Genomic DNA, 20,860 nt, shown 5'->3' with positions numbered 1-20,860 from the left:
GGATGGTTCGTGAGTTACATTCATTTTATTATGAATGCTCTACTCCCACTGCTTACTCACATCTCCTGTGACTCATCGCAATGCTCCCCAAATCCTGCATGAAATCACAGGACAGGCTTAGTTGGTGTAGCTCTGCCTGTATTCCGTAAGGGGGGCGTGTGTTTTCTCCTCAGACTGACTGCTGCTTCTACAATTACCCATTTCTGTGTGGTCCTCCTCACCAACAATGTGATGATTCATAATCAGCCCAAAATGATGGGCTTTGTCAGTCCAAATTAGCAAAGCTATAATATCATCACTCCACACGATAAATGATTGGCTGGGAATTAAATGTCATCCTACTCAATGTTTTTGATTCTAAAAACAGCTTTTAGGAAAAGGTAAAAAAAATAAAAGATGCAAATGTGAGAATAAACTAAAAGTCTACTTGACAGATACTGTCCTTGCGCACAGCTGTGCTGCTTCTCTTTTAATTTATCATGTTCCCAAAACCAAGTTTGCACTACAGACACAAAGATGCTTCAGTTTCCAGGAGGAAATTTACATCTGTGCACTAGAAGATGTTACTTTGCCATAGCCATATTTAATTTTCACACTTAAATGACAATGCATTCATCAAAATTGAATGACACCAATTAAAATTGAATGCTGAGGGAAAGCAGGACTATGACATCATGTGTTTTGTGTGAGAGTGAGAACACACATGACTGGTCTTTTGTTGGATGGTGCAGCCCACGTGTCCTTACTCTTACTCAAAAGATATTTCCCTGGAGTCCCTGCACCGGCTCTCAGAGTGGAGAGCAGACTGCATGCCATGCAAGATGTCAGTGTGTGTGGATGTGAGGGAGAGAAAGCAAGAAAGGGGAAGAAAAACTGAACTGGGCACATCTTCTGTGCATTTATGTCTTTACATTATGAATACCGTATGCTCACAGTGTGATGCCATGTCTGCATGTTGTACAGATATTAGAGGGTCCAAAACTATGCTCTCTGTGAAGTTTTATTGACTTTTGCTTAGCTCAATTTGCACTGGGAGCAAAACACATTCAATAAAAAAACATTTTTTATGAGGTAAGACTGGTGCAGCAGGGGCTGCACTGAGATACAAACATCAAGTTCTAAAAATTATTAATACCTAATTCTCCAAAGAATCTGAGACTTAATGGTTAAACTTATCAAGGTGTTCATTTAGACAAAGAACTCTCTGGTTATGGAACTTTAAGATCTAAGGTATGAACAATGAATTCTGCATAACCTATCAATGAAAAATAGCAATTGCTAGTTGGTCACACTGAATAAAACATATGATATAGATAACTGACATGGATCAATAGTGTGGAAAACTAATTACCATAAGGGTCAGGGTTTAGTAATATATTTGAATGAAAATCACAAATAAAAATCGCAGACCATAGTCACAAAGACAGTCTGGCCAGAAAAAGTTGTTTCAAGAAATGTTATGTTTCTTTTCTCTATCTGTGTTCCCAGATCTGTATTAAACGCTACAGTACATGTGTGAGCAAAAGAAGATCCAGCTCAACATGTGCAAGTGGATGCACCTGCAAACTACTGTGCACGATTCTGAGTGAATGCAAATTTTGGCCTTTGAATGTTCTTCTAAATAAGTCTCAGTGTCCATGTATCTGCATGAGATTCGATGTGTGCATGGGTGTACCTGCCTTCCTCTCTGCTTATAAGTGTGCATGGATGTGAATTAATGAGTATGAGCAGGAGTGCTTGGTCTGTGATAAAGTATCTGTGTCCTGCAGCCTGGTCTGGCAAAGCTCACCTGGACTCTGAGTCCTGCTGTCAGCTCCCATCTCCCTCCCCGACACTGCCGCCAGCCCACGTTGCGGACACTCTCTAACCTTTGAAACATCCGCAGTGGGCTGCCTGATTCCCCGTGACATGCCATGCTCACTCCCTCACAGCATTAGCATAGCTGTGCAACACCTTACGTTTGGCTAGCATGCATAGACAGTTTGGGGATATCTGGTGTTTGTTTGCACCATAGCTGATCCTGAGTCCAGTCACATATCATTGTCTCTATTTCACCCCCTGAACTGAGACTGCTAACATTGGTGAGGGACAAAAGACACAATACAACTCATTTTTGATTTCATAAACTTCAAGTTACACAGACATACTGTACCTTTAACAATGCACAGACTTATCAGAGTACCAGGGGCCTCATATGACACAAGCTTACAAAAATGATAAATTATAATAAAACCTATTTGAGACATGATCAGCACGGCCAGAGAACAGTAATTGGCTGGATATTTGGTTACAGGTGGGCCCTGGTATTCATAGCCATTTTTCTCCACGATTTTTAGTACAAAAAAGGGTTGTAGGTTTATATGTTAAAGGCAATTATAAAATTATATGCTAACTTAATGTGTATTTTAAAAATGGCACTTAAAATTTTGGTGATATGAACAAATTGCTACCTGATAGAAAAACAAAGACTGCACTGAGAATATGTGCTAATATGCTAAAGCAGGGTAGTATCACACCACTATTAAAACTTAAATTCATTCATACACAAACTATCTGAGGCCTAAGTAAGTTGTTATTGCAAAACAAAGTCACTGAAACTGCTACACTGTGACAGCTTCATGATCAGCACCATGGACAGCGCTACACATCAACAAGCAGGACTATGGCAGCGTGCAGTTCAGATGGCATTGATTCTTCTGCTAGTACAGGAGAAAGAAATCCAAGGCAGGGTCCAGGTCTGTTGCAACCAGCTCTGAGCTGAACAATAAGAGATGAGTTGATATCTGATAGTGGTGTGTTGTTTGTGAACGTTTCGTAATGAGTAGTCTCAGTGAGTGATTCGTTGATTTTAAGCAGTACGTTCCCTTGTCATATTCCAGCTGCATAAACTGAGTCAGGACAGGAAACAGAAATGATTACTTCACGACTCAACTATGGGTCCTCAAGTTTGAGTCTCTCGTTCATTTGTCAGGTGATAAACTGCAGGGCTGCAGGCTGAGCAGCAGAAATGAACAAAATGAACGAAATTACTGAAAAAAAAAGATTTGTTACAATTTACCATTCGAGAGTCAGTGATCCGAGTCAGTAAAAAGACACAAACTTCCCAACACTAATCTCTGAGGCTAAATGCCCACAGCTGCACTGAAGCTGACTAATGTCCTAAATATCAGGATTTCAATACAAATACCATCAAGGAATTTATAAAAAAGGAAAATTATGAGCTAGGTTCAATGCGTTGTCAAAATAAAGTGATGGCAGTTTTTGCCAAAAGTGGTTCTGTAGACATACACGGTTGCCCATAATATTGGAATCATTTGTTTTCAGACACAATCCTCTGTTAATTGTGATTTCATTTTCATTGTGATATGTTTGGAAGAGATTGATTAATACAGTTTTGAGAAGATATACACTTTATCTGTCAATAATAAATAACATTGTCACAATCATTTCATGGAAAGAAGTAAAACAATTTTTATTCCAACTTTATGGGCGACCGTGTATAAAGGTTGGATTTTTACAACAACAAAAATAGAAAAACTCAAACCTACTCACCAAATTGTAGATAACAACCCCCCAAAATTGGAGAAATAATGAATAGTAAAATAATATATGAATAAATAAACAAAAAATAATGTCTTGCATATCTATTACTCTTTATTGGAAAACATACACTGAAATTACCCAATACTTTTAACCACCTACAAGCTGGAAGATAATTCAGGAAAACAGAATGATATTTTTTCGATGCCACTGTGCACATAGGCCTTAACTTTGTCCTGATTTATTGTTGATGGATAGTCCTATATTAATTAATTTCATACTCATTGATTAGCAGGGCACTCCATTAACTATTTGTTCACTGAGATGGGGTTCCAAATGAATGTTGCTGTGGTATATTGTGAAGGGAGGGAAGGGCCTCTAAAAGGTCCGTTCCTTAGTTAATGTGCTAATGTTGAGGCACTCTGCATTTTACAAAATATAGTCATTACTGCCATTTTCATTATCAGAGAACACAGCTTATGATATCCATAATAGAGGCTGGTAAAGTAGTTGCTACAGTAAGTATTTATTTAACCAGTAAATCAGTGCATTTCATTTAGTGCATCACATTTGTCCTATACATTAACTCGATACATGCTTTTATGTATTCCTTTAATGGTGTATGTGAGGCATCACATCATATTCCCTACCTAGTCGATCACATTGCACCCTGTTTGGATGACAACAGCATCTCACAATGCGTTGTGTCATATCACATCATACATTGTATAAAAACACAGCATTGTATTATCCTATCCTATCCAACCTGTCATATTATATAAGAACACTCTATATATCATCATATCCCTCATTCTGTCACTCAGTCAGCTGCTGCAGTGCCTCGATCTTCAGCTGATGCTGCTCCAGAATAAGAGGTGCAGGGGTGTTAACTGGGTTAAGGACCGGGAGGATTACCTGGGCCTTTGCTGCTGCCAGCCTCTCTCACTGACTCACTCAGTCAGGGTGGCCATTTGGCAGCTCTATAGAACAGCCATGTCTGAGCTCTGAGTGGGTGAAAAAGGCAAAAGAAAAAAAAAAAAAAGAGAAAAGAGAGGGAGATGGGAGGAGTGTTAGTTCTCTGACCCTGGGCTTCACAAGACTACGGATTAAGAGTGCACCATTCACAGAAAACCAGTCAGAGATTGAGTAAAGCCAAAAAGATGACACGGGAGATTGCAAACTGTGCAGTCAACTTACTCCCACTCTCTGACTCTGTTTCACTTTCCTCTTTTACCCCCACTCACAGAGCTGCTACCAGCCACTCACTCAAAGGCAAAGTGAGCCATCTTAGAGGTGCAATCAAAGGCAGCTTTTGATAAGCACCTCTGACTGGCATGTAGGGCCACCACAAGGTCACCGAGCTCTGCTCCAACCAGGAGAGAGGCGCAGTCTGCACTGGCAACACATCAATTACCGCGGGCAACAAAGGATGAACTATAACAACACAATAACCCGCTCTGTCTGGGCACGGAGAGGGCAGCAGAGATGCTGTTCGGATAAGTGTTTCAATACTGAACTATAAGTAGAGAAAGAGGGAAGTGGAGGCGGGGGACGAGGGTGCATGTTTTCTTTTTGAGCCCAGAGCAACGTCCAGAGAGCGGGCTTGGCAGCGATCCACGTGTCCCTTGGCGTTAGTACTGCAGTCACATTACATTTCCCCTCTCCACTAGATCGCTGTGTGCCCAGCCGACGCTCCCATCCAGGACATGTCGTGTCCACTTTAGACTTTAGGCTCTCTGGCTCAAGCTAATCCAACAGCTAACAAACTGGAGCAGACTGCTGAGTATATAATTGTGTAAATAATTCAGGTCATCTATGAATGAAAAGACTTACAGTACATGAGTTTGCTGAGATGTTGATGAGCATATATGCATGGCATTTGCTGAACTGTAAACTGGAGCCTGCTGAAGCTGAGTGTGTTTGACAAAAAAAGAAATCTGGACGGCTGCTGCATGGTAGAGAGTTAAAACCGAGCAATACATGTGAATAAGGCCCATTTGTTTTGCACATGATATAAAAATTATTGCTTTTGACTTCTTGCTTGCTGATACTGACAGCCACACTGAGATCAACATGTGCCACATACTCCCTGTGCTGATCCTGCACCAATTAATTTCATGAATGACTAACTTGTGTTTGGTAACAAACTCCCAGTGGCTCTAGGCTTACCTCACTAGCCCCCGCCCTTACAACCCCCCACCCTCTCACCCCCCCAGAGGAGTGGCACTGCCAGGAATAGTCACAGGATAATGGAGTCAAAAGCCTTGTGCCTATAATGCGCAAGAGGGGAAAATAATTACAGATCCAAGGCTTAAGATTAAAGCGAGCGAGCCAGTTTCTGTTCCAAAACTAGTGTATTTTGCACTTTTGTGGGCTACACTACTCATGTTTACTCAAGGAAAAAAAAAATGCAGATGCATTCACTCTAATGCATTTATCTCTCTTTGAGCAGCAAAATGTCCAAGCTGTCACATAAACTGTGCCATTACCATGAAGCTTGTGCTAGAAACAAGTCTGTGCGCTCTCTTTGAATCCAACTTTTGCCTTTGCAGAGGAGGGACTAAAGGAAAGGAACATTTTGGACAACATTTTTAGACAACATGGCCCTGGAGAGAGCTGGGGCCATGTTGTCTAAAATGTTGATTAGTTTTGGCATGTGTAGAGATAGATTGCCTGCCATCTTTTCATTATTTTTCTGGAACCCCCCCCTGGAGAGAGGGCATGGAGATGGACTTGAGCAGGCAAGGCGTAATTAAACTTCCACAGGCAGGTCATGTGCTGTTAAACGCTTTGCCACCATTTCTCATTACTTAACAGTGTAGTCTAAATGATACGCTGTCACTGGGCAAATTAATTGGTATTTGGTGAGGGCAGTATGGCAGCATTGTCTCCTACATGTGTCATAGGCTCCATGGGACCATGAGAGGGCTACACATTATCTGACCCTGATTAAGTACATAACAACTCTGAGTTACTACATGAGTCTTAAGCATTTATATAGTATGTCATTTCACAGCTTTCTGTGACCCCTTTGAGCTTTGAATGCATATTTCTTAATTTGCGTTACAGCAAGTACTGTTTTCTTAATTTGGCTCTGCCCTACATTTAAGAGACAGCTCTTGATGTGAATTAAGGGAAAAGTCCTGCATAAACCATGAAGCAGAATTTTAAGTGAGGTGACAAGCACTGCACAACATACCACTTCATGCTCACAACCAGCTAATATCAGAGCCAGAATAGCATTATCCAAATGCCTCACAAATCAGAATTCAAACCCAAGCTAACCTCTTAAGGTACCGAAGGACAGCATTATTAATATTAAAACAGAGCAGATTTAAGCTCTGCAGAAAGATGTGTGTGTATGTGACCTTTGAGTTTGTGATTCTGGTGCGGTGCCAGCTCGTCTTACCTCCAAAGTAGGAGCCATCTGACAGCTTGGTCTCTTTACTGCCTTTGGTTAGGACGCTGACAACCCCGTGCTGTATGAAGTACATTTTTTTGCCAATGGTGCCCTCCCTGATGATATAATCCCCAGGTTGGAACACCTCGAACTTCAGCTTGGTGAGCATGGAGGTGACAAAGTTGGGGTCGGCGTTGGCAAACAGTGGCATGGACGCCACCAGCTTTCGACAGTTAAAATTGATGATTTCCTGTGTGAGCACAAGAAAAAAGCAGTTAGTAAGAACAGCAGAAAAGAGCTGGCACTTTACAAAGAGGCATTGGCCTGTCACAATTCCAGACAAGAGGGATATTAAAGCAACAGAAAAAAATGTCAGCTGTGCAGACTTTATTTCTGAGCTGCTCGGGTTTTACTCTTGTTTGGATTTGAAAAAACTGAACTGAGGGGAATCTCAAGCGGTACACAAGCTTTTGAATGCATCACATGTCCGGGAGATCCCCAGACAGGAACACTCATCCCACCTCTCGGAGCGGCTCGTTCAGCTCTCCCAGGATGCTCTCCTCGTCGAACATCTTGCCCTGGTAACGGTGCTCGTAGTAGTCGTGGATTCTCTGCCTCATATCTGCTGGCAGCTTGTGGAAGGACATGTACTGCTCCACCTGTTTGTACTGCAGGGACACAGAGACACACAACAATCAGGTTTCTCAAAGGCCATAGTGGTCTAGCACAGATACACAGTCACAGGGAACAGCTGGCACTGAGGTCAGACACACGAGGACATAGAGATGGATACATCCGGGCCATCCGGGCTCTTGTAGGTTACACCCAACAAGATAACACTTTTCCAGTTACTGATAATGGCTCTCAAAAGACAGCAAGAAATATGACATAATGTATTAACTCCATATATATTATTTTAACTATTATACTGCATGTCTAACGTTATTGGAGAACAAGAGAGGTGTGATTTCCTTCCAACAATTGTGGCTTAACTGGGTCTGTATCGCCACTGAAACAGTCCCAAAGTAAATGTGTCACTTTAATATCCAATTGGAGCTGTCAATACTATATTAACATTCGTTCATAGTACTCAAATAAATAACATAAATCATATAACTGGATGCAATTCACTGGAATAGCTTGTTTGTAATCATGTGACTATTAGGGCAGAATTCAGATGGAGAGCAGGAAATGATGAATCTAAATCCATTTACTGTGCAATTCGGAAATTAAGGGAAGTGACTACAATAAAAGGATTGGATGATCCTGCACGCAGCAGGCGAAAAACTGATCATGAGAAAACTGAAATTCATATTGGATGTGAGCTATACGAAAAGAAAAAAAGCAAGTTTTCCCATACCTCGACCATTTTTCCCCAGTGTGGAGGTGACTGTCATTACTAATGACCTCGTCCTCTCCACTAGATCCTCTGACCCAAAGTACAGCCCATAAAGCTGGGATATATTTGTTTTCAGACACAATCCTCTGTTAATTTTGGTTTCATTTTCATTGTGATATGTTTGGTAGAGATTGATTAACAGTCTCTGAGAAGATATACATTTTATTTGTCACAATGATTTCATGGAAAACGGTAAAAAATATTTTCATTCCAACTTTATAGGCGACTGTGTATACCTAGTATACCTGTCTTTTCGCAGTGAGTAAATTTGCAATTGTGCAAAATTATTAGATACTGTAGTCCTAAACTTAAATAAAATACCAATAAAAATAAAAATAATAATAAAAATGTACATTAGGACAATGTACAAGACACGTCAATGGTGTGTCTCTGTGTTTAAAATTATGTATTTGTGTGTGTATGCATGTGAATAAATATGAGATCATAAATTATACTTAAATACTAGAGAGAAATGTGTTTTTATCCGCATTTTATTAACAAACAAATCTTCTGAATGTGAGAATTAACAACACAATATGTACCATAGGTGTTACTTACATGTGTTGCAATTACTAACAAACAAAGCCCTCAGACTCCTCAAACACCACGTCGGTAAAACATACAACAGTGTTTTTCCTGTATGTTTTACAGTAAAGACACCAGCCTCCAGCATTTATGTTGCTTATTAAAAAGTGTTAGATGGATTTTCATTGATGCAACAGTATAGGAAGAAGAGATGCACATCAAAGCACACTGAGAGCACCTCGGGAATAAAAACAGGTAGAATCCTTGACCCTTTAGTGAAAGAAAAAAGAAAAAAGAAAAAAAAAAGAAATTAACCATTCATAGGGCGACGCTGGAGGTGCTCTTTGATCACCACTTCTCCACTGCCAACCGCCTTAGCACTCAACGACATGGCTGACCTCAGATGTCTCCCTCTTTGTTATCCCACTCTACTACACTAGTCACCACTAATCTTGCAGGAGATCATCAAAAGGCCAATCTTTTGGAAATATAGCACAGTAAATAAGGACAGCTGTCTCATGCAAGTCAGATTGTTTTTTTGCGGAAGCAGAAAAGCTGTCAGGCTTCCTGAAAATCAAGGGATGTGAGTAGAGTTGGAAAGAGACATATGAGGGTTACAATCCAGAGTTATAAAACATGCAGGCACACTAAACTACTGTAGAACCACTTTGGAATGAGTCTGATCAGATGCCAACAACCCACTGACACCCATGCTGTGTTTGTGAGCCTGGACAATGTTCAGCTCTGCAGTCTTCTCTTTTTTCCCCCTCTCTTTGCCAAATTTCCATGGATTTTAGTTGTGTTTGACCAGAGCCTTTTGAGTCCCTGACAGACAAAGAAAACAGTCTGGAGTCAGTCTGTGCATATAGATGATACAGCTCCCTCGACTGTGACCAGTTGGCTGTAAACTGTTGCATGCCCCAGCTTGTATTAGTGATTTGTAATGCATTCATAGCTAGAAAAGACGGATCAGGAAACACAACAAGGTATGCATACTGTATATCTGCAAGTGTGAGGGTATAATGTATGCATATGAAAATGTGCAGGCATAGTAAATGCTGCACATAAAACAGATTAGCTGAATTTAAGGCTGCAAATACTGATTTATTTATTTTTATTATCAAATAATCTGGAGATCTTTTTTCTTGATGAATCGTTTGATCTATAAAATGTCAGAAAATAGTGACAAGTGTCCATACCAGTTTCTCTGGTACAAGTGTCTTTTTAAAACATGACACAAAACAGAGAAAAGTGGGAAGTCTTCATAATTGAGAGGCTATAAACTTTCTTAATCTTTTCTCTCAGTCAAGAGATTATACAATTATACAACGCTAATGCATTTATCATCTGATTTACTTAAAATCTGTTCACCTCCAGTTAAATATTTGACAATTTATGCGTCAATGCAGTGCAAAGTTAAATAGTTGCAGAAGCATGAATAAGAAGTGGAAAGAAGCTTTAACATATCCGCTCTGTGTGCGTCTGTGGAGAGATGGATGAGTTCTGTCATGGGGTAAGGGTTTGAGTCTTTATCCCCACAATCCCTTTAGCATAAAATTGAGCATTTACTGATCTGATGATGAAATAGATTCCTCGCACAGAAGAATACGTTTTTGCTCCTATACTCAAAGACACAGAAAGCTCCAGAAAACAATGGCACACATCTCCAGCTGCAGTGCTATTGGCTGCAGAGAAGTGCAGTGAGGACGGCTTGTCTGCGTGTGACGCCAGGGTGAAGATGACAGGTGTAACCCACATACTGCAATCTTGTCTAATGTCTTTATGTCTCCTGCATTAGACATGCCACAGCATGGTGCTCTGTTTCAAAGGCGTGGATTATCATCTGCTTCAGAATGTCTCTCAACCTTGTTTTTTTTTTTTACATTCATAAAAAAAACAACCGTTTATCCTCAGCTTTGCAGCTTGTTACAATTTGATTCTCACAGCATGAAAGGGCATTAGTCAAGTGAACAAATGCAAGATAATGTCTTATTGCTTTTATATTGTTATGAGTACAAAATGCACTATATGCAGCAGTTCAGTGTCTCATTCAAAGGCATTTCATATTAACTAATCACTGCTGAGTGTGAGAGGAGGAGCTGACAGGGATGTAAAGACAGCAACCGTGGTGGGACGGCGCTCTCCTGACGCTGCGATGGGCTGATAACACCCCCTGTGATGGGAAATTATCTCATTGCTGCACAGACGCCATCACACTGCCACCAGGAAGATCCCTGCTCCCCTGCTCTACTTGGCTAAATCAAATCATAGTCAGTGTTAAGGAGGTAATCATTCCACCATCAGCCTCCCTGGCTGCACTCTGAAAACCAGGGGGTTCAGGCTGCAGGGGGGCTGTTCAAAACCGAGGAGTAGATGATGATATTGGATGGATGATTTTTCCTTTTTCCTTCTTACTTTTGTTCCACATTTTGGGAAATGCGCTAAATCTTTCAGATTAAAAGATTGACGATTCTCTCTCATATTTGTATAGTTACTACCAGCAGCCTGTTCAACAAGATCTCCAACCTAAACAGAAAAGACCGTACCACCCATTACGACACATATGAGCGTTTGTCAAAATGAGCGCTTTGTGGCTCGTGGTAAAGCAGAGCGTCTTAAAAATAGCCCACATGTCATTATACATACAGGTATGGTTCACAGTTGTAAAAAAAAAGGCTGCAGTTTCTGTGAATTTAGGCTACAAAACCACTGACCTAGGGTTAGGACAAAAAACGTCACGGTAAGGCGTTATAAAAGACAATTTAAACAGGAAATAAATGTATGTAAATGTCGGAAGTGAAGTAGTTACGAGTGTGATGTGAGCCACGGAACTTACGTTAAAAAAGTGATTACAAACCATGAGCCATGGAAGTTATGGAAGTTACTGAAGTAACGTAAACAACGGAAGTTGAGTAAAAAGTAATTTACTTTTGTTTTCACGTGGGATTCGAACCCATTTCTTCTGGCCGACATTTTGCCGTTTGTTCAAATGTTTTTGAGGGAAGACCAGTCTGGCCTATTAGCTTAGCACAGGGGGACAGGTGGTGACGGCTAGTCTGCTTCAAAGCACCTCTAAAGTAAAGGCAACAGAGACTCCAGTTGCTTAAACCACAACATGTTGTTTTCATGCTTTTTGTACAGAAAACAAACAAACTGGACAGCAACAGGCAGTCTGTTTCCCCTGTTTCCAATGCTAAGCTAAGGTAACGACTCCTGGCTATAGCTGAATTTAACAAACCTGTATGTGACAAAGGTATCAATCTTCTCAGCTAACTCTAAGCAAGACAGAAAATACATCAACCAATTCCTTTAAAGAAAAAGTTTTAAATAAAAATAAAATTTGAATCCACCTTTTTTTATTTTAACACTGCAATGTTTGGCTGTTGATGAACTAAAATGCTGATGCCTTTTTGTGACATTTAAATTAGCTGGGATCATAAAATCTAATGACAAAATGAATACTGTGTTATTTAATGTTTCTGATCTTTAAACAACAACCTATTAAGCAAAAAGTTTTCTTCTCCATCTTCAACCATTCCTCTATTTATACTTTAAGTACCTTACTGTTACTCTGCAGATTTCTAAGCATGTTACAGGAGAAAGGCTGTGTGTGTGTGAGCCTATTAGCTTCCAGCCTTGGCAATATTACAGTAGTAGCATACTCTGCCCCTGGAGTTGTACAGAACTGCATCTTCATCCTATTTCATTTTACAAATCCTTCCTCTCCCTTTCTAAGTTTTGATCTTTCTCCACATGACCATTCTTTGGTCTGTTTCTCATTCCTACTTTTCTCTTTCTTTTGGTCCCTCAACCCTTTTATTATGTTATTCATTTCTTTTCCCCAATTCCCTTCTCTCTTGCAGCTCTCACAGCAGATGCAAATTTTTACCAAATAAAAAATGAATAATTCATTTCCCACCAGAGATGTCAGCCACTTAATTATACTTTCTAAACATTTATTTTTCTCCACTGTTCTCTGTCTCTTACTCCATAACCTTGTGTTGCATGGTCAAAAGGTATGGGTTCATACAATAAGGTTAAGTGAAGTCTTAAATTATTACTACAGCAAAATGTATGCATGAAAATGGGTAACAGAGAAATGAGCAAACCACGTTTCAGAGAATGCTCCATGTTGGAGAACAGTTCAGACTTGAGCATGGAAAAACACATGGGGGCTGGTTAATAGACTGTAGTAGCATGAGTGTTATGCCACTGTGAGACAGGTGGTCTCATAAAATGACAGCTATTACATATCAAGTCTCTGCACAGCTGCTAGCGTGGCTACAGACTCTTATTTTCATTGCATAACATCTGCAATAAAGACTTCTCCTTCTGTAAAGCTGAGCTCACACTGTCACTTACTACACCATCTGAAGAAATATGATGGAAAAAAAAGACAGGTCTCAAAGATATACAAATAGAAGCTAAAGCCTACAGATGACAGTGTAAGTGAACTCCCACATTAACTGGCCATCGGGAAAGAAGAAATAACAATTAACAGTAACAGTCTTGCTCCTTCAGGAGACGTTTTCTTTTTTTCTTTAAGATGAATGGCGACCAGCCTCCCTCAATGCCACAGCCCCCAGGCCTGCGGTACACCTTCAGAAGTTCAGACGCCAGTATAGCATGTAAGTGCTAGTTAATGATGTGCTGTGCTCTGCTAATGGAAACTCTACACGTTTTTATTTCTCCTTCAAGTGTCTCTGGGTAACAAGTATCACTATCACACATGCCCAAGGCAAAAAGTTTAACCCTGACTACCTCGAACTTCAAACTAAACAAAAAATGAACCGATTGCATGAGTCTATGGAGCAGAGCCATACAGTCGTCAGTCGTAGTTGCTGAGTAAGTATCATGTAATGAAAATTAAGTGTAGTGTTATAGTCATTTAAGATATTGTGATTGATTATCAGTCACTATCTGAAGCGACGAAACTCCCTTGCTCTTTACAAACATCATGTTGCATGATGAAGCTTTATGTCTGTCAGAATGACAATCTTGACACGAACACTGCAGATGCTGCATCAATTTACCGTAATAAATAATATATTGTAAATTTTGATTTAGTTTTGGTTAGACTATTTTATTACCTCGGCGGCTGTGGCTCAGTTGGTAGAGCTTTCGTTCAGTAACCGGAAGGTTGGTGGTGAATGGGTGAATGAGCGTAGTGTCGCTTTGGATAAAAGCGCTTTACTCGGCAAGGAGGGAAAGGGAAATGCAGCAGCGTTTAAATTAATGCCATCAGTCAGGTCCAGACTAATGAGAACGGCTCTTACTGTAAGGCAGAATCAGACTTAAGCTCCTCAACATGTTGACAGCTCTGTCCTTGGGTTGATCGTATGTGGAAATTGTGACTTTGTTTTTTTATTGCTGTTTTTTTTAAGACCTTCACATCTGAATCAATCAACACAGACATGCCTGAGGAAAGAACTAAAACTGCATGTTTTACTAATTCCCTAACAGCAATAATCCATTTCTCTGCCTGTTAGAAAGAAAGGGACAAATCTATAAGTGCAAATGTAGTTCTCCTCTGATGACTGTATTTCCAAAGGTTTTGATTGGGGGAACAAAATATCTCTAGAGCCTCTTCACCCACAAATAATCAGCTTTGGGCCTCTTATTAACTGTTCCCCAAAGAGCCATATTTAATTGCCATGTGTTAATTAGAGACATATAGGGGAGGGGCTGCAGCACCCCATTGCCATTTCCTTCTAAAGCCATTTGGGACTGGCATGCCAGAACACGCTACTTATATTTCAGTCCCTCCTGGGCATCCCTGATTTCATCACTAACTACCAACAACAAACAGAACCGCACTCACGCTGTTATCCCATGCTGCATAATGTTTAGAATATACTATTAAAAACCTGAAAGGATCAGAGAGCTTCAATAAAGTAAGTGAGACAACATGGATCACAAGTCACCTACAAATGAACAAGATTATCTCTTTTGTTTGTTGTCCCCATCCCCATCTCTGTGTACATTTCCAGTGGAGAGGGCCATAGTGAGAGATAAGCTGAGGCTTACAGAGAGCCGGAGTGGCAGGCATATCCTGTATGCACAGTCACATGTGCAGCCATCTTGTGCCCCCAATCTGGAGAGACGTATTCGTTTTTTTTTTGTGTGATAATGATTCTCAACATGCCTGAGACAAGAGGGAGGAATCCTTGAGGGAATTTAGCAGATGATTAACCCATTCTAACTCGCACTGTTTAAGACTGTGGTGGAGAGAATTGCTTTCTGAGTAATTCAGGGGTTTAATGTGGGGATGAGAGACCCCAACAGATCATTGAATAATACAATTACTCGGGAATTATTATACTACAGGAGTCTTCATTACACTAAAATATTAAAAACATAAATAATACAGCGCTGTACTATTCTGTCATACAGTGTAATTCTACAGGATTAATGGCCTTTACACACCATATGTGTGACAAATAAACATATGAAAATGTGAATTACTCGCCTCTGAATATTTCAGAACTTCTGCAGGGATGCAAGGTTGCAACATTTGTAATAGATGTTCAATAAAAGGTTTGAATAGATTTGTGGTAAAGGACCAACTACAAGAGCCTACGCCCCAGAGCAGCACTTTGTCTGTTGTATATCATGTGTAGAAATATCAACCTCATTCCGGGGAAAAAAAAAAATTGTGCTTGTATGTCAAGCAGTATTGGCATTCCATTTGCAAGTCCTTATGAGTGTAAAGTGCAAAGACACAGAGTGTAAAGACATACACCTGTAGATACAGTTACAGTGTTTAAATTTGCAGTTGATATGTACAGTTACTGATGTAAAAGAAAAAAACAGAAAAAGAAAAAGCAAATCACGTAAGTCTTATATTTTAGTCTTAGATAGCCAAAGCAATAAACAGTTTGGGTTAAATTGTGTTTTGCCAATCAATATTGGTACATTTTTCACTAACTGCCCATTTTTGAGATTAAAAATTGATCTTCTAATTTCAGAAATAGTTGACAGAATAATCAATAATGGAAAAAAAGCCCACAGTTGAACTTCAACTAGCAGGGAGAAGAGACCTCAAATAAAGATACCACACTATGTATCAATACATAAAATGTAACTTAAATCCCATGATTAGAGCGCTCAGTAAGTAACCCTCTGCACCTCTGGCACATAGCTAAATCACTTAGCAGAAAAGGGAGCGCTTAGGGAAAGCTAACACCATGTCCAGCTTCAACCTGTTTCTTTTCCATTCAGATCTAATATGGACTCAACCTAACCAAAGCAGTCAGATACATCTGCAACAAATTGAGTTGTAAACAGGTAGAAAATGCACACGCTTTAATATTCTGCACCCACAGGCTCTGTTTACACACAGCAAAAGATGGGCATATATTTTTAGCAGATTGAAAATGAATCTAATAAAGCTGTTTTTCATCTCAGTGGGAGCCACTCTTCAGCCCCTGGTATTTAGTGTGATTGTTGGGCTCTTTACTTTGTGTAACAGTTAACAGGCTGCCTGATTCCTATTTAAGAGCTCATTTAAGTCTGCTTGCTAGCTTCTGACAGCCCGGGCATTTATCACATGGTGCCACATTGTAATAGAATTCTATTCAGAAAAGATTATACCCAGGCTTTCTGATGATAATTTTCACCATCTTTGAGGGTAGAGCTTTTTTTCCCCTCTCTCCCTCGTTTCATATTTTCCGTCTGTACTTTTCTGTGATTCCTTTATAGACTGATTTCCTTCATCATAGTCGCCCAGAGGGGTTTCACTCATTTGTTTCCCATCTAAATGTAATCGTTACCTGGACGTCACCTCTGCATACCAGCTGGACAGATGGCCTCACATCTTGGGCCGTACAGCTGTGTGTACAAGAGATCCGTGCTCTACTTTTTTACAGCTCATTTGCAGTGGACGAACACAGAGCTTGTGTTACGGCCAAACCAGCATGGGGCATTTAAGTGTGCCTATGATGCTGCACAGCTCAACACTGATCCGCTTTTTGTGTTCTTTGATGAACTAAACAGTAGTCAGTATGTAACATCTGCAGCACTGTGACAGGAGTCCGAGTGAATTCGTGTTTTTTCCCATTGGGATTCAACTCTTGTCAAATGCCACGCAACTGTAATACAGCTCGATGGCAGCTCCTGTTCATTTTATTCAAATTTAAAAAAATGTAATAGTTGCATAATTAGAACTACTATCAAAATGTATATGGCAGTGGTTTATGGTGCTGCATAGCGTCTACATCGCAGATAAGTAAGTCACAATCCATGCTACTTCACAGACTGGTGTTGTATGCAAATGATGCAGTTTTGTAGTGTTGCTGACAGTGTCTTTGGAATATCAACATGGGCATATTTGGCTTCAGAACACAAAAACTCCAAGCTGCAAACTACGGAGATCCATTTCAGCGTGCCAACAGAAAAGAGACTGGTGGCTCTTCTAGCATTTACTAATGAGTCAAAATGTCTAATTCTTCATATTTCATGGTCTGTAATCTGCAACATCAGCTATGCATGTGTTGAGTCAGCACGCCAAATTAAGTATTAAAAGCGTCTCTGAATACTGTGATGCTGCTGAGGGAAAAACAAAGGCAGTGAGACTAAGATGAAAAATATATTTTGTGGCAGAGCTTGAGGTGGGCTTTTGTTTGATAGTTAAAAGATAGTTTTCCCTCTTAATTTTCTCTGAAAACACTAATCAACCTCTCTGTGCTTTCCTGTTTAATATAATGCATTACAAATATAAACTGGTTTTGATGAGAATTAAAGCTTCTCAGTGTCCTTGTACTTGGAGTACCCACTCTGAGACTGAGTTGGTGAGTTCAATAGCACTCATAAAAGTGCCCTTACAGGCGAGCACAGATTAATATAAACGCATATACGATTATTTAAAGTGTCCGCCGTACATTATGCAAATATCTAAAGAGAAACATACTTTTCTTTGAACATCGTTTCTAATTGAAATTTCAAAGCACTGGCCTTTTTAATATAGAGTGCCTTTATTCATTTTTACCCAATGTGTGCCATATCCCTCTTACTTTGAAAGACGTATGCCTGTTATATTCTGCTGTGCAATTATCATGACATATTATATTTACATAATGTCTGTCATATTACCACCCTCACATTAATCACTGTAATGTAAAATACAAATGCCTTTCCATCAAATCTTAGCCAGTTGCTTTTAAGATCAAGTTCACTCCTGAATCAAAAGTACATATTTTTTACTTGTCATGCTATTTATCACTCTAGATTGTTCTGGGTTTTAGCTGCTGAGAGTTGGAGAATGTTAAATCTAATAGTATTAGATGGTACTTTTGGTGCCAAACAAATACATATAAAAACTCAGCAGCAATGTCGAATTCCTGAAATCATGACCTGGTTATTCAAGAAGGAACTATTTTCTTTCCACCGGAAGTTTTACGGATTAGTTCATAGCTCACCTAGCACCGTTGAGATAAAGTTATAGCTCAGCTGACACCAAAAATGTTTACATCTCACGATCATGAGCCTCGATCAATAAGCAGGTGTCCTTCGGTTGAAAGAAAATTACTTAAAGTAGCCGGGTCACGATTTCATGAAAGAGACATTGCGGTCGAGCTTTTCAATTTTCATTTTATTTTCCTCCCAGTGCCATATAGTTCCAGACATCTCAACAGCAAATGACAACCGACAACAAAAACATCTAGCTTGCTAAATATCACTATAGGTAAGAGAACAAATATGTACTTTTGATTATTTTTAATTGTCCCTTTAAGAGATGCGGCTCTTGGAGATGATACAAAAAGCCACCACACATTAGTTTAACTGAGTGTGCACAGAATCACTCAGTCTAACAGACAGGTGTGTATAATAAGTTGTGTATAATGGCTGCTGTGTTGGTGGTGGCTCAGTTAGCAGATTTCCCCCCAGGCTGAGTCCCAGCAGACAGGAACAGCTGTCCCTGTCATAGCGGCCCATTGGCCATCTGAAAACAGCAACCTGTATTCTCAAAACCGTAGGGATTGACCAATGGATTGTCCACTTCTTGAGTGCGTGGATTATGGCATTAGTCTTACTCTGAAAAAAGCTGAGTGAAATCTCCGGGAAGCAGATTCCATTGTCACACGACTGATGCGAGGGCCAGTGACAAAAAGGTTTATGTCTTTGAAGGAACTAACCCTGATAAGCGGGGAGAAGGAGTGGATATAGTACAGTGTAGTAGAAAAGACTGCTATCTGGCTCCCACAGCCAGATGAGCATGCAGTGACAGTGCACCCAGAGAGTGCCTTATCATTGAGGCATGTGGGAAGATAAATGAGAGAATTTGCACTCTTAAAAATTAATTGCAGTCTGCAGTAATAACCTTTCTGCAGGCAGGCACCGTGGGAAGCTGTGGGAGCACAGGGGAGCCTTTTTAGCTGGCTGGGGGATTCTTAAGGCGCCTTAGGGGGCGATCCCAGAAACGGCAGCAAATGGCTTTAGTACCACATGCTGACTGGTGCTGAGACAGGCCAGCTGTTCAGTCTACTTGGCAGCGAGGCATCTCTAAAGCAGAGCAGCAGACGAGTGGAGGGTGCTGAGCTGGGAGATGGCTTGCCCCCCTTTCATTAAACAGCTACTCAGAACAGCAGCATTAGTCGTGCACCGAGTCCAAGGTTTTACTTTTTGGATGGATTTTTTAGCTGGTGAGAATCTGGTGGAGAATTCTTTGTTACTCAACCCAAGATTAGTGAGGTGTTAATTTATCCAGTGCTCTTTTTTCTCTCCTTTTGAAGATGTAGCAACACACACCCATTACGTCAGCTAATCTGCTCCTCTGCTCGTCTGTCTGCCTTTTTTTTTTTCTTTCTCTGCTCTCTTTACTCCCACTCTCCCTCTTTGGGTTGGGTGGGGTCTCTGGAGCCTTTGCCTCTATTCCCCGGAGGTCATCCTCTCCCGTCTCCTCCTCGCCACAGACGGTGGGCAATGTGGCAGCCTCGCAGCACAGCTCATTATCGCCCACGCTGGGCCCACAGAGGGCATGGCACTGTGGAACACGGTTCGGCCTTCACAGCCAGCTGTCAGGGGTTTCCTTTCCCTCAACTGGAGAGGCTGTGGGTTTCTGTCTCTTTGTGGACGGTTCCACCGCAAAACAATGTCCAGCCAAAGATTAAAAAAAAACTAAAAAAAACTGGTTTGCAGGAGCTAAGAAGAAGTGAACACTTTGTCCAATATGTAGCAGTATTGCTATTCTGTTTGTTGCTGTCCAAAGAAAACCATTTGTCTCCAAATTCTTCCTCCAAAGAGTGAAGGATGTGATGTGATAAAATGACAATGTAATGTGTGAGGAGAAAGGCAATAAAGGTGAAACCCTTTGCACCCGTTTGCTGCAATTTGTGTTAAAATTCTCTCTCATTTCTCATAAATCAGACAAATTTCAACACTCAGACATGATATACATTTTGAGATTAAGTGTGTCTTATGCAACATTTCTACAGCATGGTGCAGCATGGATCTCCTCAAGTGGACTTGCTTTTTTCTTGTTTTCCATGAGTAAATATTGTTTATAGTATCTGGTACTTTCTTTGGCACCAACTGAAGTTCCAAGTGAGCTGAGCTGATCCTACAGTAGAAGGTGAAGTTTAAACACTGCAGACCATTGATTGGTCAAAGAATTGTCACTAGTGATGGATCCGGCACAAATGCGCCATTTTTAAAAAGTCAAGCTACCATCAATTGCAACACATTTGGTTTAATTTCCTCAACCAGGATTTTCTTTTTTCAAATGGAAGTGTGCAGAATTACACCACACACACTACACAGTACAATGGACCAAGTGTCACTGTAAAAATTACATCAACCCACAACGCTATGGAGATCCCCCTACACTGAGGGGGGAAGTAAAGGTACCAAACAAACTGTTTTGAGCAGAGCTGTACCATGCAGTGGAAACATGGCATTATATTTTCCCAGAACTTACCCAGGAATTACTATGGTTTTCAAGCTTTCTACAAAAACTTTTTGGCAAATTGGCACCATTAAAGGGAGGCCAAATTAGCTGT

The 20,860-nt window shown here is 40.4% G+C and overlaps 1 protein-coding gene across 1 annotated transcript in view; it reads right to left on the bottom strand.

Moving 5' to 3' along the window:
- The window catches only part of hcn4 (hyperpolarization activated cyclic nucleotide-gated potassium channel 4), a 78,967-nt gene that overhangs the window by 12,948 nt on the left and 45,159 nt on the right, over positions 1-20,860 (bottom strand). The window contains exons 5-6 of the mRNA XM_059358685.1: positions 7,462-7,608; positions 6,950-7,190 (exon numbers count right to left, since the gene is read on the bottom strand). Coding sequence (XP_059214668.1) covers positions 6,950-7,190; positions 7,462-7,608 — 388 coding nt within the window. The remainder of the gene's footprint in view (positions 1-6,949; positions 7,191-7,461; positions 7,609-20,860) is intronic.

Source organism: Centropristis striata, chromosome 2 (genome assembly GCF_030273125.1).
Source record: "Centropristis striata isolate RG_2023a ecotype Rhode Island chromosome 2, C.striata_1.0, whole genome shotgun sequence".
In the NCBI taxonomy this organism is placed as follows: domain Eukaryota; kingdom Metazoa; phylum Chordata; class Actinopteri; order Perciformes; family Serranidae; genus Centropristis; species Centropristis striata.
Note: the sequence above shows the minus strand (reverse complement) of the source record. Positions and strands in the feature narration are given on the sequence as shown.